The sequence below is a fragment of the Manis pentadactyla genome, chromosome 9 (assembly GCF_030020395.1).
Source record: "Manis pentadactyla isolate mManPen7 chromosome 9, mManPen7.hap1, whole genome shotgun sequence".
Lineage (NCBI taxonomy): Eukaryota > Metazoa > Chordata > Mammalia > Pholidota > Manidae > Manis > Manis pentadactyla.
The window spans coordinates 54590475-54613078 of record NC_080027.1 but is presented as its reverse complement, the minus strand read 5'-3'; the positions used below and the strand labels follow the sequence as shown (position 1 = coordinate 54613078).

The 22604-nt window shown below is 35.8% G+C and overlaps 1 protein-coding gene across 4 annotated transcripts in view; it reads left to right on the top strand.

Annotated features, from left to right (window-relative positions):
* The window catches only part of LOC118928640 (vitamin D 25-hydroxylase), a 43604-nt gene extending 25712 nt beyond the window's left edge, over positions 1-17892 (top strand). Inside the window, exons 2-6 of one of the 4 annotated variants that reach the window (XM_057507415.1) lie at positions 664-805; positions 3740-4372; positions 4965-5294; positions 6147-6267; positions 16901-17892. In XM_057507415.1, the coding sequence (XP_057363398.1) occupies positions 664-805; positions 3740-4372; positions 4965-5294; positions 6147-6267; positions 16901-16940 (1266 nt within the window). In that variant the 3' untranslated portion in view covers positions 16941-17892. Of the gene's footprint in view, positions 1-663; positions 806-3739; positions 4373-4964; positions 5295-6146; positions 8585-16900 lie in introns of those variants that run through there. The other 3 variants (XM_036918074.2, XM_036918075.2, XM_057507416.1) reach the window with 3 other exon arrangements.
* The last annotated feature ends 4712 nt before the right edge of the window (positions 17893-22604 follow it).

Genomic DNA, 22604 nt, shown 5'->3' with positions numbered 1-22604 from the left:
AGCTGAGGGACAGCCACCTGTGCCTACAAGGTGAATGTCTTTTCTCCATGGTCAGATTTCCTTGGGGTTCTCCAAGTTAACTTCATGGAATTCCAGGGCCCAAAAAGAAATGAGCCTAGTTACAATGTGTTTATACTTCAGAGTAGTCTCTCAGGCCTTTGACAGTCCCCTCCACTATCTAAACCTGCAGTTAAAAGTGGCGTGTAGATGGTGCTGCTTCCTCATTCATCTTAGAAATAAAAAGAGATTCCAAATATCATTGGATGTTTGAGTTGGAATGAACCTTCAAGAGCATCTAAATCAAGTATCACATTTTCTATGGCAACTTTGGCACCCAAAAAGGTTAAAGATTATCCCAGGGTCCTATATATATTTAATGGCAAAGCTCAAACTAGAACCCAGACCTCATGAGTCCAGTACTCTTTCCATTATACTTATACATCTTCAAGCACTGAATGTGTAATGAAATCATGTAGAGATGTATGTATTACGTAGTATGCCTTGTAGAGAGAAGGCTTTCCAACCGCTGTCAGTTGAGTAATAAATGCTTGCACTTTCAGGGAAGTGACATACCAGAAGAGTTGGGCTTAGTATATGTGGATTTCCATTGTTATATTTCTCCATACATTTTTCTATTTAAATGTTTTTCTTTTCTTCTCAAAGATCTTCAGTTTAGATCTTGGAGGTATATCAACTGTTGTTTTAAATGGCTATGATGTAGTAAAGGAATGCCTTATTCATCAAAGTGAAATTTTTGCAGACAGACCGTGCCTTCCTTTATTCATGAAGATGACAAAAATGGGAGGTATGTTTATTGTCACCTATTTAGTGATTACTAAACTATTTTAAATCACATTCCTTATTTTATATAAATTTAGTACACAGAGTTTGGATTCCATTGTACTGATTAATAGGAATTAATTAATTAATTTTGGCCGCAGAATCTAATATTTGAGGACTGTTCAGGCTGCATTATACTCCTATTTTAGACCACTACATGCTAATTTTCCTGTTGTGATCCAGGTCTAATAAATACAGTAAATAATGTTTTAAAGAATTAGCATTTAATAAAGCTACAGGTCTTGTGAAACGAGTTAGGAATACACACACATGCGCACACATTTGAATCAAAAGTGTTTTGAAAGCCAGTCTTGAATATTTGGTGACGTATTTTGTAAATACATCATAAGCTTATGGAACCCAAAGCAGCCATTCTTAACTACTCATCTACATGATAGGTAAATGAAGAATTGTAGGATTTGTGTAAAGGACTAGGATTCTGTATGGTTTAATGTTGATCAGTATTTGATCCATATTCAACAGGGAGAAGGGCTGAAAGTTAACAGAATTAGTGAAAAAAAAGCAACAGGAAGCCTACAATAGAATGGTGAAGTTAGATACAATGGCTTTAATACTTAAGAGCATAAATGTACAATAATGGTGTCCAAACTCTCTGTAATTTAATGAGAGCATCACAGCATAATAATTTCAAAGAAAATTTTAACAGTATCTTGCTTATAATATCTTAAAAATGAAAACATTGATTGAAAGGAAATAAATAAAATTAACCACTTAAACTGCAAAGCAAATCAACTAATGCAAACACTAATTTTAAGAACAAATTCTCTGGCCAGAGTATAATGATACTTGAAAGCAATCATAAATAAAACATAAATCTCTGGCCCTTAAATACACTTCTAAATAATAATTAGGCCAAAAAAGAAATTATGCCACAATTACAATAGAAGGTCTTTAAAGAAATTATGAAAATGAAAGGTGATGTGATTGGAGTTATATTTGGAATAAAGTATTATATATATTTCAGAGCTATAAGTTTATAGTTTATACAATTTTCGTTGTAAAGATAAAATAAGTATTCAACTTAAGATTTTCAAAAAACAGAAAAATAGGTAGAAAATTATATGTCTAATTTTAACATACATATGCACTAAACTTGGAACTGGGACATCAAAGCCACCACTAGCCCACTCTTTGGAAGAAAAGTTGCCCTTGTATGGGCTTAGCTCATGCCTGGACATACAGGTTGGCCTGTGTAGGATTATAACAAAGCCCCTGTGTACCTTCTTGTACATGCATCCCATATGCATACTTTTCTCTAGGGATTCCTCTCATCTCAGTGCCTTGCACTAAAGCTGTTGCCTCTACTAGCAGTGACCTTTCCCCAGATATCTGCCAAACTCAATCTCTCCTCTCCTTTGTCTTTACTTACAGCTTAGGGAGGCTTTCCCTGACCACCCTATGTCTCCTTCCTTGCTATGTTATTTATTTGTGTGCCTCTCCTCACTGGTATGTAAGAGAGCAGGGATCTTTGCCTCTCTTGTTCACTCATATATCTGTGGTACTTAACTCTGCCTAGGACACAGTAGGTGCTCCATAAATACATGTTGAATGAGTATTTGTTGAATGGTTATTTGGGAGTATGGAAAAGAGAATGAACTATGGCAATATAAAATGGCTGCACAGCACTAAAGACCTCCTTATACATGGTTAACTTTATCATAAGCTCCAATTTTAAAACTTGTTGCACAGAAGTTGTTAGAATGTAATTACATAGGTACCTCATGTAGACAAGAGAACATGACATATTTCATAAGTACATATATATACCAGTTATGAAATTTTGAGTAAAGTACATGTTAAATAAATACATATGCTTAAGATGTTGGGTTTTTTCTTGATAGTTAATTTAAAGGGAAGATATTCTATAGTAGCCACATCAGAACAGCAGAATATACTGTAGAAGCTCTGAAATTTTAAGGCAAGTAGTATCAAATTAGAAGTTTTTCATGTTTGCCCTCCTTCTTAGTTTGGGTGACTTGAACAAATACTTATCCCCAAATATCTGGAGGCTGGGAAATCCAAAATCAAGGCACAGCAGATCTGATGTCTATAAAGACTCTGCTCTTTGGTTTGTAGGTAGCTTCCTTCTCCCTGTATCCTCATATGGCCTAGAGCAATCTTCTCCTGTTCCTTCTTATAAGGACACTTACCCATTTATGAGGGCTCCGCCTAGCTACCTAATTACCTAATCATGACCTATTTACCCCTCAAAGGCCTCACATCATAATGCTATCATATTGGGGATTAGACTTCAATGTAGGAATTTTATGGGGACACAAATATACAGTCCATACTGTGCCCCTTCTGGCTTGAGTATTTCCACCACACTGATACCTCATTCAGGCCACCCGTGCCCTCTGCCAAAGTTATCTTGTTAAGTAACATATGCCTGTAACAGGAGGAAATTTGTATTCTAAAATCCAGTTTCTTAAAACCGAAAATTTCTAATCCTAGAAGAATGGTTTTCAGGTGTTTGTTTACTCCAGGATAAAATTTTGCCCATGGAACATGCAGCCATTTGTCTTTTGTAAAATGGGCTTACAGTAAAAGCTAGACAATCAAGTAACCCAGGCCTAGTTCACCCAGGTTGAATTACACAAGACTGTCCAGTTTCATGTGGCAGGAGAATTACAGATCTTTTCTGCCTGTACCCAGATGAAAAGTAGGTAAGTTTTATCTTTATAATTTTCTATGGCTAATGAGTAGCAGAGAAGACTAGGTCTAGTTTTAATTTTAAAGAAAGATGACTTAGAGAATGACTAAGAAAGACTAACCATCTTTTTTCTTTTTTCCCTACTCCATAGCATTTTCATTTTCAGCTGTTAGATACAGGGTTATAAGAATGGTAAAAATTTGTAATCTTTTTTTTTTTTCTCAGGCTTACTCAATTCCAGATATGGCCGAGGATGGGTTGATCACAGAAGATTAGCTGTGAACAGCTTTCGCTATTTTGGATATGGCCAGAAGTCTTTTGAATCCAAAATCTTAGAAGAAACCAAATTTTTCATTGATGCTATTGAAACCTACAAAGGTAGACCTTTTGACTTGAAACAATTAATAACAAATGCTGTTTCAAACATTACCAATCTGATCATTTTTGGAGAACGATTCACTTATGAAGACACTGACTTTCAGCATATGATTGAGTTATTCAGTGACAATGTGGAACTGGCTGCCAGCGCCTCGGTCTTCCTGTATAATGCCTTTCCGTGGATTGGCATCCTCCCTTTTGGAAAACATCAACAGCTGTTCAGAAATGCAGCTGTGGTCTATGATTTTCTCTCCAGGCTTATTGAAAAAGCTTCCATCAACAGAAAGCCTCAGTTACCTCAGCATTTTGTTGATGCTTATTTAGATGAGATGGATCGAGGTAAAAATGACCCATCATCTACTTTTTCCAAAGAAAACCTGATTTTCTCCGTGGGTGAACTCATCATCGCTGGAACTGAAACTACAACCAATGTGCTGCGGTGGGCAGTTCTTTTCATGGCCCTTTATCCTCACGTTCAAGGTGAGGATATTCTTGATCTCTTACTTACATTTAAGGCTGAGACATGTTTTAGAGTCTTTGGCCATGTACAAAGCATTTTATTTAGAAATTCCTGCTGTCCTAGCCAAGAAGAAAAATATTTAATAGTTCTAGAGTCTTCAAATCTATTACTCAATTCATGTGAAAACCTCAGAGGTAGGTCTTACGCCAATTTTATAAATAAGAGAAAAGGCTGAGTGGCTGAGTGGGCCAAGCTCAGCCCCTGGAAATGACAAGAGCTGGGACCTGAACCCCCACTGTTATTTTTTTTTAATTCAAATTTTGTCCACCGTTTTCCTTGCTGAAAGTGATGTTATTTCAGTTCTAGGTTTGTTTAATTATTATTTTTATCACTTTCGATGTGTTTTTCACAACAAAGTTACTGAGAACATTGGCTATTGGTAATGTAAGATGTATGACATATATATAAATAGAACTCCCAGATAATGGAAAAATCTGAACCTGGGTATACCTATACCCTGTTGGCTTATAAGTCATCCTTTTTTTTACCCCAAAGGGAAATTACTTTAGATCTAAGAATTGTATAATAACTTGAACAATTTTTCTCTGACAGGACAAGTTCAGAAAGAGATTGATTTAATTATGGGACCCAGTGGGAAGCCTTCTTGGGATGACAAATGCAAAATGCCTTATACTGAGGCAGTTTTGCATGAAGTTTTAAGATTCTGTAATATAGTGCCATTAGGGATTTTCCATGCAACTTCTGAAGATGCAGTTGTGCGTGGTTATTCCATTCCTAAAGGCACAACAATAATTACAAATCTTTATTCTGTACACTTTGATGAAAAGTACTGGAGAGACCCAGAGATATTCTATCCTGAGCGATTTCTGGACAGCAGTGGATATTTTGCCAAGAAGGAGGCTTTCATTCCTTTTTCCCTAGGTAAGAGAACTTTCGCAGGGGCATAACTTTAGGACAAAGTATAATGATGATTCATCATGTATAACATCTTAATCTGAAACATTTTGTTGTACAATTAAATATTCCAACTCTGAGAAAATAACATTGATTTTTACAGGAGAGAATGGTTTAATTAGAGGTCACTGATACCGGTTTCTGTTCAAAATAAACAACCCTTAATTTAGTAACTAGAGAGAAACTGTTGAAAAGTTCTGGCTTCTTCTGAAACTTTTTTGCTTGTGCATTTTTGGCTTGTAATCAAAACTTGTAGAGCTGGAAGTCAGTAACAGGTAGATTGAAAAATGGAGACCCAGGGAGGGGAAGAACACCATTAATTTGGAGAAAAAAAGAAAGTAGAATGTAGCTCTCTGGGCTTCTAGTTTATTGCACCTCATCTCCAAAAAAACTGCTTCTGCTTTGAAAAAGTACACAGATCCCAAGACCCATGAGAGACTGACTGCAGACTCTTCCCTTCACTGGGGAAGAGTCACGTGAAACAAAATGAGCTGCTCCTGGATCTATGGAACAAAATGCCACACCTCAAGTTAGACATTTCATGGCATATCCTAAGCTCTGTTGCAAAGGACAAAGTGGGGAATGGGACTAGTAAGTTTATAAAAGTCCATGACCTTGTAAAAGAAGGTAAAAGAAATTGGCTATGAGAGCTAAAGTGCTAATTTCTTTTCTTTTGGGTTTAAGAAGATCACTCATAAACATAACTTTCTCTAACATTCTTTAAATTCCAGATTTCTGAATAGCACCTTTATGTTAGGCATAAATCTTGGTAACTATTGTGGATTTAAAAATATTAATGATTCTGTTTTTTCTGTCAAGGGAGAAGACATTGTCTTGGAGAACAGCTGGCACGGATGGAAATGTTCCTGTTTTTCACAGCATTGCTTCAGCAGTTTCACTTGCATTTCCCACATGAACTGGTTCCAAATCTGAAGCCCAGGTTAGGCATGACTTTGCAACCCCAACCCTACCTCATCTGTGCAGAAAGACGCTGAAACTGCATGAGTATTTTTTGGAACAAGGCAGTTTGCCTCACCCCTGAACTTTGCTTACCCTAATCAGTGTGTATGTTTGGACCAAAGCCACAGCATCAGAAAGCCAAATGAACACAGATGTGTCTTTAAAACAGTACTAAAGCATAAGCATTAGCTAAGACTTTTTTCAAGCTTTTATGATTTCTACAGTAGAATTATCTGTTGAGGAAAACAAAAATACAAATGACAGGTCTTGCTTAAGATACTAAAAAGGACCATGGTTACCTGAGCAGAGCCTGATTTTTCAGTCTCTTTTGAGCACCAGAAGATACTCCTTATCCCGTTTTGACTCCATCTTGCTCCTGTTCTGGGAGCTTTGTTTCTAAATGCCAGTGCCAGCTCCCTTCTGATCAGATATTGTCATTAATAGATTGTGTGGAATTAGTCCAGTTTAATAGAGAACTAAACAAGAAATTAGAACCCAAATAAATGAGTTTGGAGTACAGATGTACTTTAGACATGGTAGCAGATGACAGAAGAAATATCTATATATTTAATGTAGAACCTGCTAATGCTTTCAAATCCTTCCCTACTATATCTTCATTAGAATTGCATCATTCTTCCTACAAATGAGGGTATCTGTGACCTCTGAATATTTATCCCCATAGCAGCATTTCAGTAGCTAGGCAATTACAATAATGTATTTTAAAATGACATGTGACTATTAGTTATTTGTAGGCACATTATCCTTAGTACCACTTTTTTCCAAAACTAGTCACAGTGCTTAAAGATTGAATCCTTTTATCTTTTAGTGGTCTCTAGGCATTCTCTTGGATTACATTTATTTTTCTAAAGGTAATACTATTCAAATACAAAAAATGTGCTTTAGACCCAGGGCAACTGTATACATACATTTGGACAAATGAGAGTGATGGCTTCTATTAATAATTATGCTGGTAAAACAAGGGTAAACTGCAACTGTCCTAATCAAACTGGTATGTATATTCACTCATTTATGGGTTTTTTTTACATTATTTCTTCTAAAGTTGTACATTAGGGTTCTGCCTCTTATAACTTGGCTCATGAATATCTGAAGCCTTAGAGTAAATGCAGATAATGACTTCCATTAAGAATATGAATTTAGCCTTGTTCGACTTCATCTGTTGAATATTTTCAAGTTTCTGTGTGGTAAATCGAGTCTTTGCAGTTTCTTTTGTTGCATGGGGGAAAAAATCTTGTGTAAATTTACTTAATAAAGGACAGATTTGGAGGTAGTGTGGCAATTTTAGGATAAGTATGACCCAGATACTCCATGATGTAATAAGAGATCCTGTTTCTTTGCATCCCTCAATTTTTCCTTTTATGTGGTATCAGCTTTATCTTAAGGACGTACATATGCTTTGCCCACCTCCTTGTAATGAGCTTTTGATTATTTTGGGGAGATCAGAGGAGCTTTTCAGATGTTTATCAAAAATTGTTCTTTGTGTCCCATAGGTCCTAACCAAGATCTATGCCCCATCCAGTAAAACCACGTTTTGCGAGTGGGATTATGGTTCACTTAGGCCTGATGACTAGAGCTAATGGAGTCGGCTTCCCCCAAAGTACATGTGCTACAGTAAGAACACAAATATAGTTAGTAGTTAACTAAACAAAAATGTCATTTAGTATAGTTACCTAAATAAAAATAAGGAAAGTTATGAAGAGAAGAGGAACTCCTTACTAGGAGACTAATTACAGTATCTACTTCACTGCCCTCTGACCACCTGCTAAAGCAAGCAGCTTTCCAGCCCACCTCTCTGAATATTGACAAGCACGTTCACTCAAGTTCCTTCCTGATCTTTGCTCTTCCTTTGACACAGCAAATCCCTCATCACTAGGCCTCCTACTTATTGTCACATCTCCTGTAAATGCCTAAGTTGAACTCTACAGAATGGGGGCTTGGAGGCCTGGTATTCATACTGAGCAAAGAAATGTAGTGAACTGGAGTAGGTTGTAATCAAAATTGAGAAAACCTTATTTTGCTTTTGAATACCACCATTATTTCATAAGAACTTTGATGAACCTGCACAGAATGGAGAATATGCTGTTTATTTTCTTTATCTTATATTTGAGAAAGTGTTATATTTTCCCCAAATCAAGTTAATGCTAATTGACAAAAATCACAAAAAATGTGTATTTATAACTTTAAACACTGTAGAGTTTTAATCTCAATGTGCTTATTTAATAGCCAAGGAAACGGGTTCAGACAGGGGAAGTGGTTCCTCTAGTTCATAGCAAAGGCATGCTCTTTTTCATTCCATGTTCTTTTTACTCAATACCTATTTACTCAATAATTTATACTATACAATTTATAAAGCTTTTACAATTTATAAATTTTTACATTTGTACAATTTATAAATGTTTTACTCAACATTTATTTACTCAATAATTTATACTATACTTTTACAATTTATAAAGCTTTTCATATTCTGTCAGCTCTTGACTGTTTGGAGCCAGTTAAATGTGGTTAAAAATAAAATGCTTCATTTTGGCAATAATGCAAAATAACATGAATTAATAAGTAATCCATAATGAAAAAAACTTTTCTTGGAACTACGTAGTAACAGCAGTGGGAACCTTCTGCCTTGGTGAGCTACTACTTAGAATATTGAAAATCTAGCTTCTGATTCAAGATGGCTATTGAGCACACTTACTTTTCCTCAAATGCCACTGAAATAACCATAAAGGTAGAAAGGGGGATATAGACATTAAGAATGGGGTTGAGAGTGATATTAGTGAATCAGATTCTTTCAAGTTCAAACGGATGGAAGGTAAATGGAATACTGAAGTAACCATAGATAAGGCCATGCATAGACAAAGGCTGAGGTAGAGATGGAAGTTCATTCTTCACAGGATAGCTAAGGAGAAAATCAGTAGGTAAGGCAAGGAGTAGGTAAGAACAGCAAAAGCGGGAAAAAAATCAAGGTCATGTCCGTGTCCTCACTCTACTTTCTCTTCCTGTTTGTGCAGTTGTGGAACATGTTCCCAGTGCTGAAGTAAAAGTCTAAATAAATTGAGTACTCTGCTTAGTGGTGTTCCTACATAGGGATTGGTGCCCTGATTGGCAGTGCACTAATTTCTTCCGATTTTGAACCTGAAGTTCTGTATCATTCAAAATATTAATGATAATTGGGAAATGTCAGCAAAAGGCTAGTGTTAGCTGAATATATTTAATTGTAGAACTATGACTAAAACAAAGGTGGAATAAGTATGACAGTAATATCTAAATGTTTTATACTCTGACAGTGTAGAAATAATGCATCTAACAAAAAAAAGAGGAGAAAAAAGTAGGATGTAAAATAACCTCTCTGAATGCCTCTCGTAATAGGAGTCAAAGAGTATAATTTAAAACTGACAAATCAAGTGGGAGAATTTTAAGTAGATTTAGGAATGCAAAAGGATAGTAATACTGCCTAAAATTGAATAGTAGAGAATATAGAGGAAGGATGTACAAGCTACTTTTATTATTTATCTAAGAGAAGCAGATACTGTCCAAAGAAACATAGCCCAAAGATATTATTTAAAGGTATAAAGAATAAAGATGACCACTAAATTAAAAATAAGAACCCATCTAAATGTCAGAACTAAAATTAATTTTTAATAAAGAGCAACTAATACTAGAAAACTAAGCCCCTAAATAAAAAATTAATTTTTAATAAAGAGCAACTAATACTAGAAAACTAAGCCCCTACATACAGTCACATGAAAAATGCAAATAGGCTTATCTCACCTATTAAAAAGGTGTTCAGAATGGATCACAGACAAAATCCAAAGCTGTATCATGCTGTATACAAGAGACATCTAAAACTTGCATTTAAAGTTAAAAAGAAATAGATGGGCAAAGGCATATCCGGCAAATGGAAATACAAAGAAAGCAGGAGTCAGGATCTTAATAAAATAAGGTAGAACTGAAGGCAGAAGGTATCAGCAAGAAGTATACTTTACAATCCTAAAGACTCTAATTCTCAAGGAAGTTATAGTTATGTGTAATATTGCACCAAATAACATAATAGCAACTTTAATGAAGCAAAAAAGATAAGAGATATGAGAAATATGTAGAAGTACATGACCAGTAGGAGACTAAATTTACTTTTCCCAGCCTGACTACTAAAGTAGACCAAAAAAAATGAAAATAGAGAAAACTCATTCTACATAAACAGTAAGGTAGATCTGATGAATATATATACATCAAATTTTATACCTGAATATGACATTTTTACAAATGCTATGTAACGTTCATGAAAATTGACCACATAATGAACAAAACTGAACTCTAATAAATTACAGAAGTATAATTAATAGTTTTTATTTTCTGAAAATACAATAATAAGAATGAGTATTAATAACAAAACCAGAAAACACAATTGCCCTTATATCTTGAAAACTTTTAAAAAATTGTAACATGATCTTTGGACAAAGGGTTTCAAATACAAAACAAAATTGCAGAATTTCTAGAAAACAATCATAAAAATTATGCATATCAGAGTGTATGCAACACAGCTAAAATAGTCCTCAGAAGAAAACTCATAGCCCTGAATACTTATTGCAATGAAAAATGAAATGTTGAGAATGAATTGAGCATACTATTTTAATTTAGAAAAATAAACCAAAGGAAGCAGAAGGAAGCAATTGAAAATTCCTTACAAGCAGGAATTAATGAGTTAGACAACAGAAAAATAGAACTACTAAGTTGGTTCTTTCTTTAAAAAATCAATATATTAGATCAAGGGTCAGCACATCATTACACTCCACAGGTGAAGTTGGCCCACCTGATTATCTCACTGAGTTTGACCTAAAATTATAAGGCAAAATAGTGCTTATATGGAAAACATACTGAGGTAGAAGTCATTTCAGCAGCAACCTAACACTTTGAAAGTAACATCAGGCTGCTTTATATACTTACTGCGCTGTCAAAAGTTAAATGAAGAAGTGAGGCCTCCATTCCCACACAGCTTTCCAGGAGATACATTTTGTGAGCTCAAACTATAGTTACAGCAGCACTTTTTTGGACCTGGATGCAGTGCAAAGGAAATTTCCATATATCAAAATTTATTTAACACTGCAATTGAGGAGCTTCCACCTAACCTTCAATCACAAATGCTTAGTCTGTAAAGTAATGACTTGCTAAAAAGCAAATATAAGAGAATTTAATTGTATTCAATAAATGTCTCCCCAGTGATTAATGTACTCAATAAAAATCAGATGCTCATGGATTGATACAAGTATTCAACAGTACCTATCTGTCTTGCCAGTGGGTTTCAGCCCCGGGCAAGTTCACTATGGATTCAATGAGACCGAAAAATGACAATGGAATATTCTCAGGGTGAAAGGGTTTCTACCCAACTTTATTCCCACTGTGGCAGGTCAATCACTAGAATCCTGTCCTCTCAGAGTGAGTCTGCATGCCGCAAGCTGCTCTCTGCCTCTGGGCCTCTCCACCCCCACAGCCATCTCAGTCTCTGTCCTCAGTGCTGCCACCACTCCACTCTCTGCTCTCCTGCAGCCGCGCAGCAGCCATGCCACTATGTCACCCAAAGCACTGGGCAGAGCTCTTTATATAATCAATAACGTATTGCCCACACGTTTGTAGTGAGCTAGCCAACCAGGGCCAGGTGAGAATCCTGATCATAGGAACCTTCACTTAATCCACACTCCACCCCTCCAGGATTCTCACCTCTCAATCTATGTGCCCTCAGTCCTCTGCAGTGGTCCCTGTGGGAGGAAGCTCGAACATTGTAACCAAATTTCATGATAACAATAGGACGTAGAAATAACAAATTATAATAACCCCTCCAGCCTGAAGAGATCCATTGCCATCCTGGCTGTATTCAAGCCAGTTCAACTCAAATGAAAGCTGAAACATTGTAACCAAATTCCATAACAACAGAGGCTATGACAGTATACAAATAACAAAAAATTACAACAAATTATAATAACCCTCAAGCCTGAGGAGATCCACTGCCACCAAGTGGGCATCCTGGCTGTATTCAAACCGGTTCTACTCAAATGAGTTAACCAAAAGGACCATGGGTGGGCCTTACAATACGCACCTTCTCCAGCGTCTCCAGCAGAAAGTCTTGCAGACACACGGGCTGATCTTGTTGCTTTGTCTCTGGCTTCTGCTTCATCCTCAGCAGCCAGAACCACTGCTCCGGTCTCAGCTGTTGCCACAGCTCCAGTAAGATTCTATTTGACTTCCCATCCAATTTCTTTCTGTCTGCTCCTGCCTTTATCAAATCAACCCACATCTGGGTCCTCGTGACCTTCACAGGGCCCTTTAAATTCTTCCTTAGAGTAGCAGACCGTTTTTCCTTCTGTGCTTTCATTGCTTGAGCCTGAGGATAGGAGCAGAGCATGGAGTCTCCACGACCTGGGGAGGGGGCTGCACCTCTCCTGGAGGAACCCGCGGTTGCCGACTCTTTATTTTCCTTCTGGCTTTCCACCAGCTTTCAACTGGGTGGGGTTTCAACCCAGGAGGGGCTGATGCCTCCCGCCCTGGCAGGGCCTCCACCCAACCTGTTCATCAAACCTCCGCTCCTCCATTTCTGGGGCTGACGGCTCCACTACATCCTTCACCTGCCCCATGGCTCCTGCAGCCTGCACTCTCGGGCTGCTGCTTCTTGGGCCGCTCCTGTGCGCTGCTTCCTCTCGGGCTACCACGACATCCTTTACCATTTCCACAGCACCTCGGACTGACGCCATTTCAGTCACCAACAAATTTTTTACCTCCTCAACAGCACCTCGCAGCTCACGGACTCGTGCTGCTCTTCCCATGCTTCCTGCAGGAGGGCGTCTTTCTCCCTTACAGCCTTTCTCAATATCGTGAGAAGAAAACTCCCCACCGTTCCCGTGGCCTCACGGGCAGTTCTGTTTCTCTAAGGAATTCCCTGTTTTGCTGAGAGCCAACTTTACTGCCTCAGGTGTTGCCTCCTCCCCTTCCCAGTCCTGGGGTGGGGCCCAGTCCTCTAGGAGGGAAGCCACATCGGACCACATGTCCACTGGGGGACAATCGAAGGTCTCCCCAGCCACAGACACAGCCCACTGAAACACTCCTCTCGTGAGGGCAGCCTGTTCTTTTCCTTGGTCAACAATGAATCCTGCCAACTATCACCAGTTGTAATGGGCTTCAGCCCCAGGCAAGTTCACTATAGATTCAGTGAGACCAAAGAAATAACAGTGGAACGTTCTTGGGGTGAAAGGGTTTATACTCAGCTTTAGTCCTACAGTGGCAGGTCAGTCCTAGAATCCTGTCCACTCAGCGCGACTCTGCATGCAGCAAGCGGGTCTCTGCCTGTGAGTTTCTTTGCCCCCGTAGCTATCTCAGTCTCTGTCCTCAGTGCTGCCACCACTCCAGCCTCTGCTCTCCTGCAGCTGTGCAGCAGCTGTGCCACTGTGTCGCCCAGAGCACTGGGCGGAGCTCTTTATATAGTCAGTAACAACCTATTGCCCATGCGTGTGTAGTGAGCTAGCCGACCGGGGCCAGGTGAGAATTCTGGCCATACTAGAATATATCCACAATATCTGTGTGAAAAGGCACTTTCAAACATGAAATATGTAAATCTCATTACAGATAAGTGTTAATAGATGAACATTTGTAATGTTTTGATAGGAAACATTAACTATGAGCCCTGACTAAGCAAAATTTTACCTCCTGAGAAACAATTTCTTTTTTCTCATTAGTGGATCAATATTACTTTCTTTAAAAAAGAATACTTAGTTATTATATTTTGTATGGCATCAATAAAAGTTTTTTAGAAAATGTTCACTCTTGTTATGTAAGTACCTACATAGAGCCCTTGGATGGCAAAGCCTAAAATATTTACTATCTGCTCTGCACAAAAATGTTTGCTGACTCTGGAACTAGAGAAACCTCTAACCTGATTAATCAAGGAAAAAGGGGACATAGCATAAATACTCAAAATATGAAATAACAAGGAAGAATTATCACAGAAAGTTTTACTAATCATAAGAAATTGATTTATACAACTCAATACAAAGAAGTCCAAGTACCTGAATGAAATGTATAATCTCTATGAAAATATAATTTTCCAAAATTGACTCTAGAAGAGATAGTCTCCATAGACAGTTTTCATAAAAGAAAAAGTTGCCAAAGCTGTAGCCCTCAAAAAACTGAGTTGTTCCAGAGCACAAAAGCAGAATGACACTTTTGAGTACTTTATGGGACTCAAAACAACAGCAAACATTAAACCATTCTCATTTATGTCTATCAATTTTAAAATCCTAAATAAATTATTAAACAAAGATCTGACAAAATGCATTATGATTAAGTATAATTTACTTCAGGAATATAAAATGGTTCAATATTAGGAAATACTATTATCATATACAAAGAAAATTCATGTGGATATCTTCATAGATGCTGAAAAGGTATTTGACAAAATTCAACATTCAATAAAACACAGATTGATGGGATGAGTGTATGAATATATACATATATACACCTATCATATAGGTGTATATATGCAAATATGTGTATATATTATATAGATACATTCCAAATCTGATATGGAAATACTGGAGTCATTCTTTTAAAGTTAAAAACACAGGAGAAAGGTTAACAGTGCATTAGAAAACATTGGTCCACAGACATGGACAGTTCACATACATATAACTTTAACTTGTTTTAAAGTTAAAAACAAGTCCACTATCACCACCACTGTTTTCATATTGTATTGAAGGTATTAGCTAAGGACACCAGGTAGATTTGAATAGGGACCCCACAATTTTCTCATTTAACTTAATTACCTCTTTCATAGTGTCTCCCAATTTGGTCATATTTTGAGGTACTGGGTTTAGGACTTCGTCATATGAATTTGGGGGATACATAACAACAAGGTAATGAAGAATTATGGGGCCAAGATCTAAACAAAGAAAGAGACCTGAAGAAGTGAATTCAAGAAGGACCTTGAAATGTCACTTATTTTCTCCTAGAGTTGCCAACCCAGTCTGGAAGAGGCAACTGAGAGGCTGAGACGTTAAGCAGTTTCTGACTGATTCACAGAGCTGAGGGCCAAAAAAAACTGGAGAATACAGCCTATGAGGGACCCTAAAAAGCTATATTCTCGGAGTGAAAAAATAGGCTTCACTGAAATTGAAGCCAGCTTTGAATTGCCTCAGTCCATGACTGGATTGCAGTGATTCAAGATTACTAATATTAATGCTCCAGCAGCCTGCCAGAGGCAAACAAATCCTCTCTGGAAGATAATAAAAATCCTAGACTTCACATATTTCAGTTTCAGTTACATCAACTTTTTGGCCTTCTTCTCAAGCTCCACCCTGCTCCCCTCACAAGTTTCATCTAAGATCATTCTCTCAAAATCAGTTACACAAAGTTGCCAAATAAAAGTGGTCCATAAGATAAGAATCTGTAAGTTCTTTACCCCATTCTTCACATGCTGCATAATCAAATTCCATAACAGATCATAAAGAAAGGATGATTAATTCTGTTTCCTTTTTTATGACTAAAACAATACATTTTCCTCTATTAGCTTATCAGCATGTACAGACACATTTATGTGCAAATATGGTTATGTAAAAGACAAAATAAAACCCTAAGATATCTTTAAAAAAAAATCAGTTGCACAAGAATCCCTAGCTTGGGCTCTTCTAGGATGAGAAATTCACCAGAGAATTGAAAACCATAAAAAGAAGTCAAATGGGAATTCTAAAACTGAACAATAAATTAACTAAAGTTAAGCACTTGTAGATTTTGTAGCAGAGTAGACACAGCTGAAATGTAGTTAAGAAATCACCTAGAATTAAACACAGAGATAAAAGGATTGGAAAAAAAAGTGTAAGAAACATGGGTGATATAATGTTAAGATCTAACATTTGTGTACATGAAACCCAAATGAGGGAAGAGAAAGAATTGGAAGTAGAATTTTAGAACTAATGACTGAGAATTTTCCTAAACTGCTTAAAGACATCAAGCCAGAGATTCAAGAAGACCTATGAATGCCATAGAGTGAATGGGAAGAAAATCACTTCAAAACAACAATAAGACAAATAGCTACATCACAATACAGACAGTGGCAAGTGGGGAGACAAAGACATGATATCTTTAAATGCTGAAAGAAAATAATTAACCTAGAATATTACACTCTGCCTTGATAACCTTCACTTCAGAAGGTGAAAGACACACTTAAGACAGAAGTCAGGCGAGTTGTTTTCTTTAGCAGGGAAAAGAGGGAATTGTGATTGGAAGAGGTGCATGAGGACTTCTGGGGAGACAGCCATGTTTGCTATATAATAAGGTTTACAATATTTTGTTATGAATATTACTATATATTTCTTCTATATATTTCCCAAAGATGTTGAAAATGTTACCGATTGTACTCACTTTTTAATGTAAAAGTATTCCATTTATAAATTTTCTTTCAAGGCAGATGAGGCTCTGTACTGAAGAATACTGAATATTTCTTAAATATTATATGTAGTAATGATTAATGAGGCTTTTGATATTGTAACTTATAAGAAATATGTATTTGTTCATTTAAATGACCAAAATATATTTCTCATATATATTTGGTCTTCCCACAGGTCCAGGCACACAGCTCCCAAAATCCTTCTAATTTCCTGAGCAGTAAGAGCAATGAGAGCATCTTTTGTTAAAATATCTGGTCTGTTGTCTTCATTTCCTAAAAAAAAAACCCTTCAGAGCCATAAAGGTGAAACGAGTGTCTTATTTTTCATAACAAGCCTCTTCCTACCAGAATTGGATTTATGTTAATGAAGTGGCTTTTGGAAAGCGCCTAAGGATGGGGGCTGGTCATCAAGGAAACCGGCCATCATTAAAAGGTTGGGAACTTTCAGTCCCATTCCGATTTCTGAGGAGAAAGAGACTGGAGATTGAACCAATTACCAGTGGCCAATGATTTGATTAATCATGACTGTGTATAAAGCCTCCATAAAAAGCCAAAAGGAAAGGGTTCAGAGAGCTTCCATGTTGGTGAACCAGACTGTTACCAATGTGCCATCATGACTGTTACCATCAAAATCCATGAATAAAAAAGCTCATTTATTCAGGACCTCCTCTCTGTATCTCTTTATCTGGTTGTTGGTTCATATCCTTTAATATCCTGAGTAATAAACCCATGATCTAGTGAGAAATGGGTTTCCTGAGTTCTGTGAGCCACTCTAACAAATTAATCAAACCCAAGCTGAGGGGGCCATGGGAACCTCTGATTTATGGCCATTTGGTCAGAAGTAAAGGTAAAAACCTGGACTCAGGACTGGCATCTCAAGTACAGTGAGGGTCGCATGGAAATCTCCAATCTGTAGCTGGTCAGTGAGTGAGTGAGTGGCCTCTGAAGTGGAGGACAGTCTTGTGGGTCTGACCCCTTAACCTGTGAAATTTGATGCTAATGTGGATTTGATACCTGGAGAGGTAGATAGTGTCAGAATTGAGTTGAATTGCGAACACGCAGCTGGTGTCAGAGAATTGCTTGGTGGTGGTTGTATAGGGAGACTGCCTCTCCACACTGGAATTGGTTCCAGAATCTTTAGGTTTAACTTTTAGTTAAAAGTAAGGATTTCTTGTAAAAAATCTGTATTTTCAGCTTTTCTCTTAAAAATGTGATATTCTATGAATGCTGAGTTGGCATTCTAATGGCAAAAAACAAGTGGAGCTGAGTTGTGGTGTTTTATATGACATATACATATGCACTGCACCAAACCCACATCACTTAATTTACAATTTCTATCTGGGTTTGTAGGTAAATATCCACTTAAACATTTAAAGAAAGCTGCCACGGGTTCCCCTGTAAATCTTTGCTTCAATAAGCTAAATACCCTAAGTTCTTCATATGACTTGATTTTTATCACTCTTCTCTGGACTTCTTTTAATTTACCCATGCTCCTTTTTAAAATACATCATCTGGCTATTTCAGAATGGGGTGCATGCAGATAGCATATTTTAGGGAACATAATTACTATCGTTTGTATTTCTGTGGGGTCGGTTGGAACTTTTTCATTTCAGATTTTGAGTTGTCCTTTTTTCTTAATGAGTGTAGCTAAAGGCTTATCAATTTTATCTTTTCAAAGAACCAGATCTTAGTTTCATTGATCTTTTGTTTGTTTTTTTTAGTCTCGATTTCACTTATTTCTGCTCTGATCTTTCTTTCTTTCTTCTAAGTTTGGGCTTTGTTTTTTTTTCTAGTTCCTTTAGATGTAGGGTTAGATGTTTGAGATGTTTCTTGCTTCTTAAGAAACATAGGCCTGTATTGCTCTCAACTTCTTAGGACTGCTTTTCCTGCATCCCAAAGATTTGGAACTATTTCATTTCTATTTTCATTATTTTCCAAGTATATTTTTATTTGCTTTTTGATTTCTTCAACAACTCGGTAGTTGTTTAGTAGTATGCTGTTTAGCCTCCACGTTTGAGTGCTTTCCCATTTTTTTTTCTTATAATTTATTTTCCATTTCAAACCATTGTGGTTGGATAAAATGTGTGATATAATTTCAATCTTAAATTTATTGAGACTTGATTTGTGGCCTAGCATATGATCTATTCTGCAGAATGTTCCATGTGCACTTGAAAAGAATGTGTTTCCTGCTGATTTGGATGGGATATCTTGTATTTATCTGTTAAGTCCATCTGGTATAATATGTTGTTCAACACCACTATTTCCTTATTGATTTTTCTGTTTGGATGATCTATTCACTGATATAAGTAGGGTGTTAAAGTCCCCTACTATTGTATTGCTATCAATTTCTCCTTTTTTGTCTGTTAATATTTGCTTTATATATTTAGGTGACCCTCTGTTGGGTGTGTAGATATTTACAATTGTTTTCTTCTTGCTGGATTGAGCCCTTAAGGTCCTTTGTCTATTGTTATAATTTTTGTTTTAAAGTCTATTTTGTCTGATGTAAGTATTGCTACTCCAGCTTTTTTTTTTTTCCATTTCTATTTGCATTCAATGTCTTTTTCCATCTCTTTAGTTTCAGTCTTTTTGTGTATTTAGGTATGAAGTGAGTCTCTTGTAAGCAGCAAACAGATGGGTCTTGGTTTTTTATCCATTCAGTCACCCAATGTCTTTTGATTGGAGCATTTAATCCATTCACATTTAAAGTAATGATTGATAAGTATGTATTTTTTTTCCATTTTGTTTGTTTCCTGGTTATTTTTGTTTTCTTCTGATCCTTCACCTCTTCCTTGTGACTTATGATTTTCTTTAGTGTTATGGTTGAATTCCCTTCTCTTTATTTTTTGTGTATCATAAGTTTTTGGTAGAGATTGCATTGAATTTTAGATTGGTTTGGGGTGGTATAATTTTTTTTTAACAATATTCTTCCAATCCATGAGCATGAAATATTTTTGCATATATGTTTCTTCAACTTCCTTCATCAATGTCTTACACTTTTTAGTGTACAGGTCTTTCACCTCCTTCATTAAATTTATTCCTACGTATTTTATTGCCTTTGATACAATTGTAAATGGGATTGTTTTTATAATTCCTTTGGTAGTTAATTATCAGTACGTAGAAATTTAACAGATTCGTGTATATTGATTTTGTATCAAGCAACTTCGCTGAATTCATTTTTTTTTTTTTTTTGGTTAGTTTTTAGGGTTATTTGTAATATCATATGCAAATACTATGGTTTTACTTTTTTTCTGACTTGGTTGCCTTTTATTTCTTTTTCTTGGCTAATTAGTTAGCATTCCCAATTTTATGTTGAATACAAGTGATAGAAGTGAGTATTCTAGTCTTATTCCTGATTTTGAAGAAAAGCTTTCAGTTTTTCATAGTTGAGTATAATGTTAGATGTGAGCTTGTCATATATGGCCTTTATTATGTTTATTTTCCCTGTATGCCCTCTTTCTTGAGTTTTTATCGTAAGTGGACACTGGATTTTTGTCAAATGTTTTTCTGAATTTATTGAAATGATCTGATGATTTTTATCCTTCATTTGGTTAATGTGGTATGTCTACATTTTTTTTTCTAATTTTAAGGTGGACACCTAGCTTATTTATCAGCCTTTGTTTTTCTAATATAAACATTTAATGTCAGTTTCCCTTCAAGTGCCATTTTCACTACATCTCAAATTTTGGTAGTATAGATATTTCAATTATCAATCATTTCTACTTACATTTACATTCCCAGTATGATTTTTTTTTGACTCTGGGAGTTATTTAGGAACAAAAATTTCTTAAATCTATCAAGGATACATAGTATTTGGTTATTTTTTGTTATTTCTAATTTAGTTGTCTTGTGATCAAAGAACATGGTCTGTATGATACACTCTTTGAAACTTACTGAGAATTACTTACAAATACATAATCAACATTTATAAATGTTCATTGGATGTTAAAGAAAAAAATTTTGATTGTTCAACATGACTATTTATTGTACAATTTATGTATATTTTTATTAACTTGTTGTCTGTTTAACTTATGTTACATCTCAGTTGTGGATCTGCCAATTTTTCTTTGTAGTTCTACCAACTCTTGATTTATGACCTTTGAGACTATTAAGTACATGTATTTTATACATATGGTAAATTTCATCCTTTACTAAACAGATAATACCTACCTTATAAGGATTGTGGTAAGATATAAATTTATACAAATCATCAGTCACTCAGAAAGCCTTATATTGTAAGTACTACATAAAAGTCAGTTCTTTTTTTTTTTTAACTCTTACATGAAAGACTACTGCCAGTCCAAAAATACGGACTACATTTCCTGTGGGTATTGTTATTTTTAAATTTGTCCCTACCTTGGTTTTTCCCTCTTTGCCTTTTCTCAACTGCATTTTTATTAATTAGTGAAACTTTTTTTTTTACTCCCTATGCTTTAGAAGTTATATATAATTTATAATTTTACATTATAATTTATAATTATACAATATAATTATACAATTGTATAATTTATAATTATACAATAAAGTTACATTAAATTTATATATAATTTAAGAAAGTCTGAAGTTAATCTTTTAATTTCTTTCCTAAACTTTACAAGACCCTTAAACATCCTCAGTTAGACTCTGTTGATTTACATATTCTTGTTACCCAGGATTTTTGTTTTGTTTTTATTAAAGTCCCACAAAATAACAATTACTTTTAGTTCAAATAAATGATTCTTTATAATTACTACTTGTATATCTTTCCTTCTTGCCTCTGGGATCACTTTTCTTCCTAAAGTACATGCATTAGAATCTTGCTACTCTAAGTGTGATCAACAGACCAGTAGAATCAATATTATATTAATCAGGAGCTTTTATGAAATATACACTCTCAGGGACCTACTTTTATGAAATACATACTCCTGAGGCCCACCACAGACCACTACAAACTTACTAGATTGGAGTATGCATTTTAACCAAATCAAACAATTCATATACATACTACAACATGCTTTTTAGGACTACAGCTTCACAGCTTTAAAAATTCTGTTGACAAGAAAAGTTCACAGTGTTTATCTGAAAATTTTTTATTCTACCCTTACTTTTGGTAATTTTCCTGATTAACTGTAAGTTGACAGTTTTTCTCAGCACTTAGAAGATAATGTAGTATCCTGTGGCTTCCATTGTTGGTTTTGATTAGTTTTGCTATTGGTCTTATATTTTTTCCTTCTGGGTGATTTTTAAGTTTCTTATTGCTTGCTTGTTTTTTGTCATTCCATATCTTATTTCCTTAAACATTTCTTATATGGTTCTTTTATGTTATATTTGATAATGCAGTGCAGTATCCGAAGTCCCTGGCTAGTCTACATCTATTTATTTCTCCTATTCTCACTTATGGTTGGTTGTTTTTAGTGATTTGTTTATCAGAGTTCTTCAGAGAAAGAGAACCAATAAGATATATACATATCTCACCCTCTGGTCCATCCAAATCTGCCCCTTCTCTGATATACTGCATTTCAGTGAATGAGACTGATAGTTGCCCAAAGCAAAAATCTGAAAGTCACTGTCATCACGTATTTTATCACAGTACCCAATTAATTACCAGGGCAATCAATCCTACATCTTAAATCTTAAGTCCATTCACTTCTATGTTGACTTATAATCTATCCCAATTTAGATCATTGAGATCTCCCCTATGTCTAATCTTACTCTTCCATGGAAAATAGCATATTACTTGAATGATCCTCATAAAATGTGAAACTAACCATGTCACTCTTCCAAATTAAAAGTTTTTTTTTCAATTGGTCCACACTTACTTTAGCAATAGTTTAAATGGGATGTTATGCTTTACAAAGATCTTCATTAACCACTCTCTCTTCTTACACTTTGTTCAGCCAACC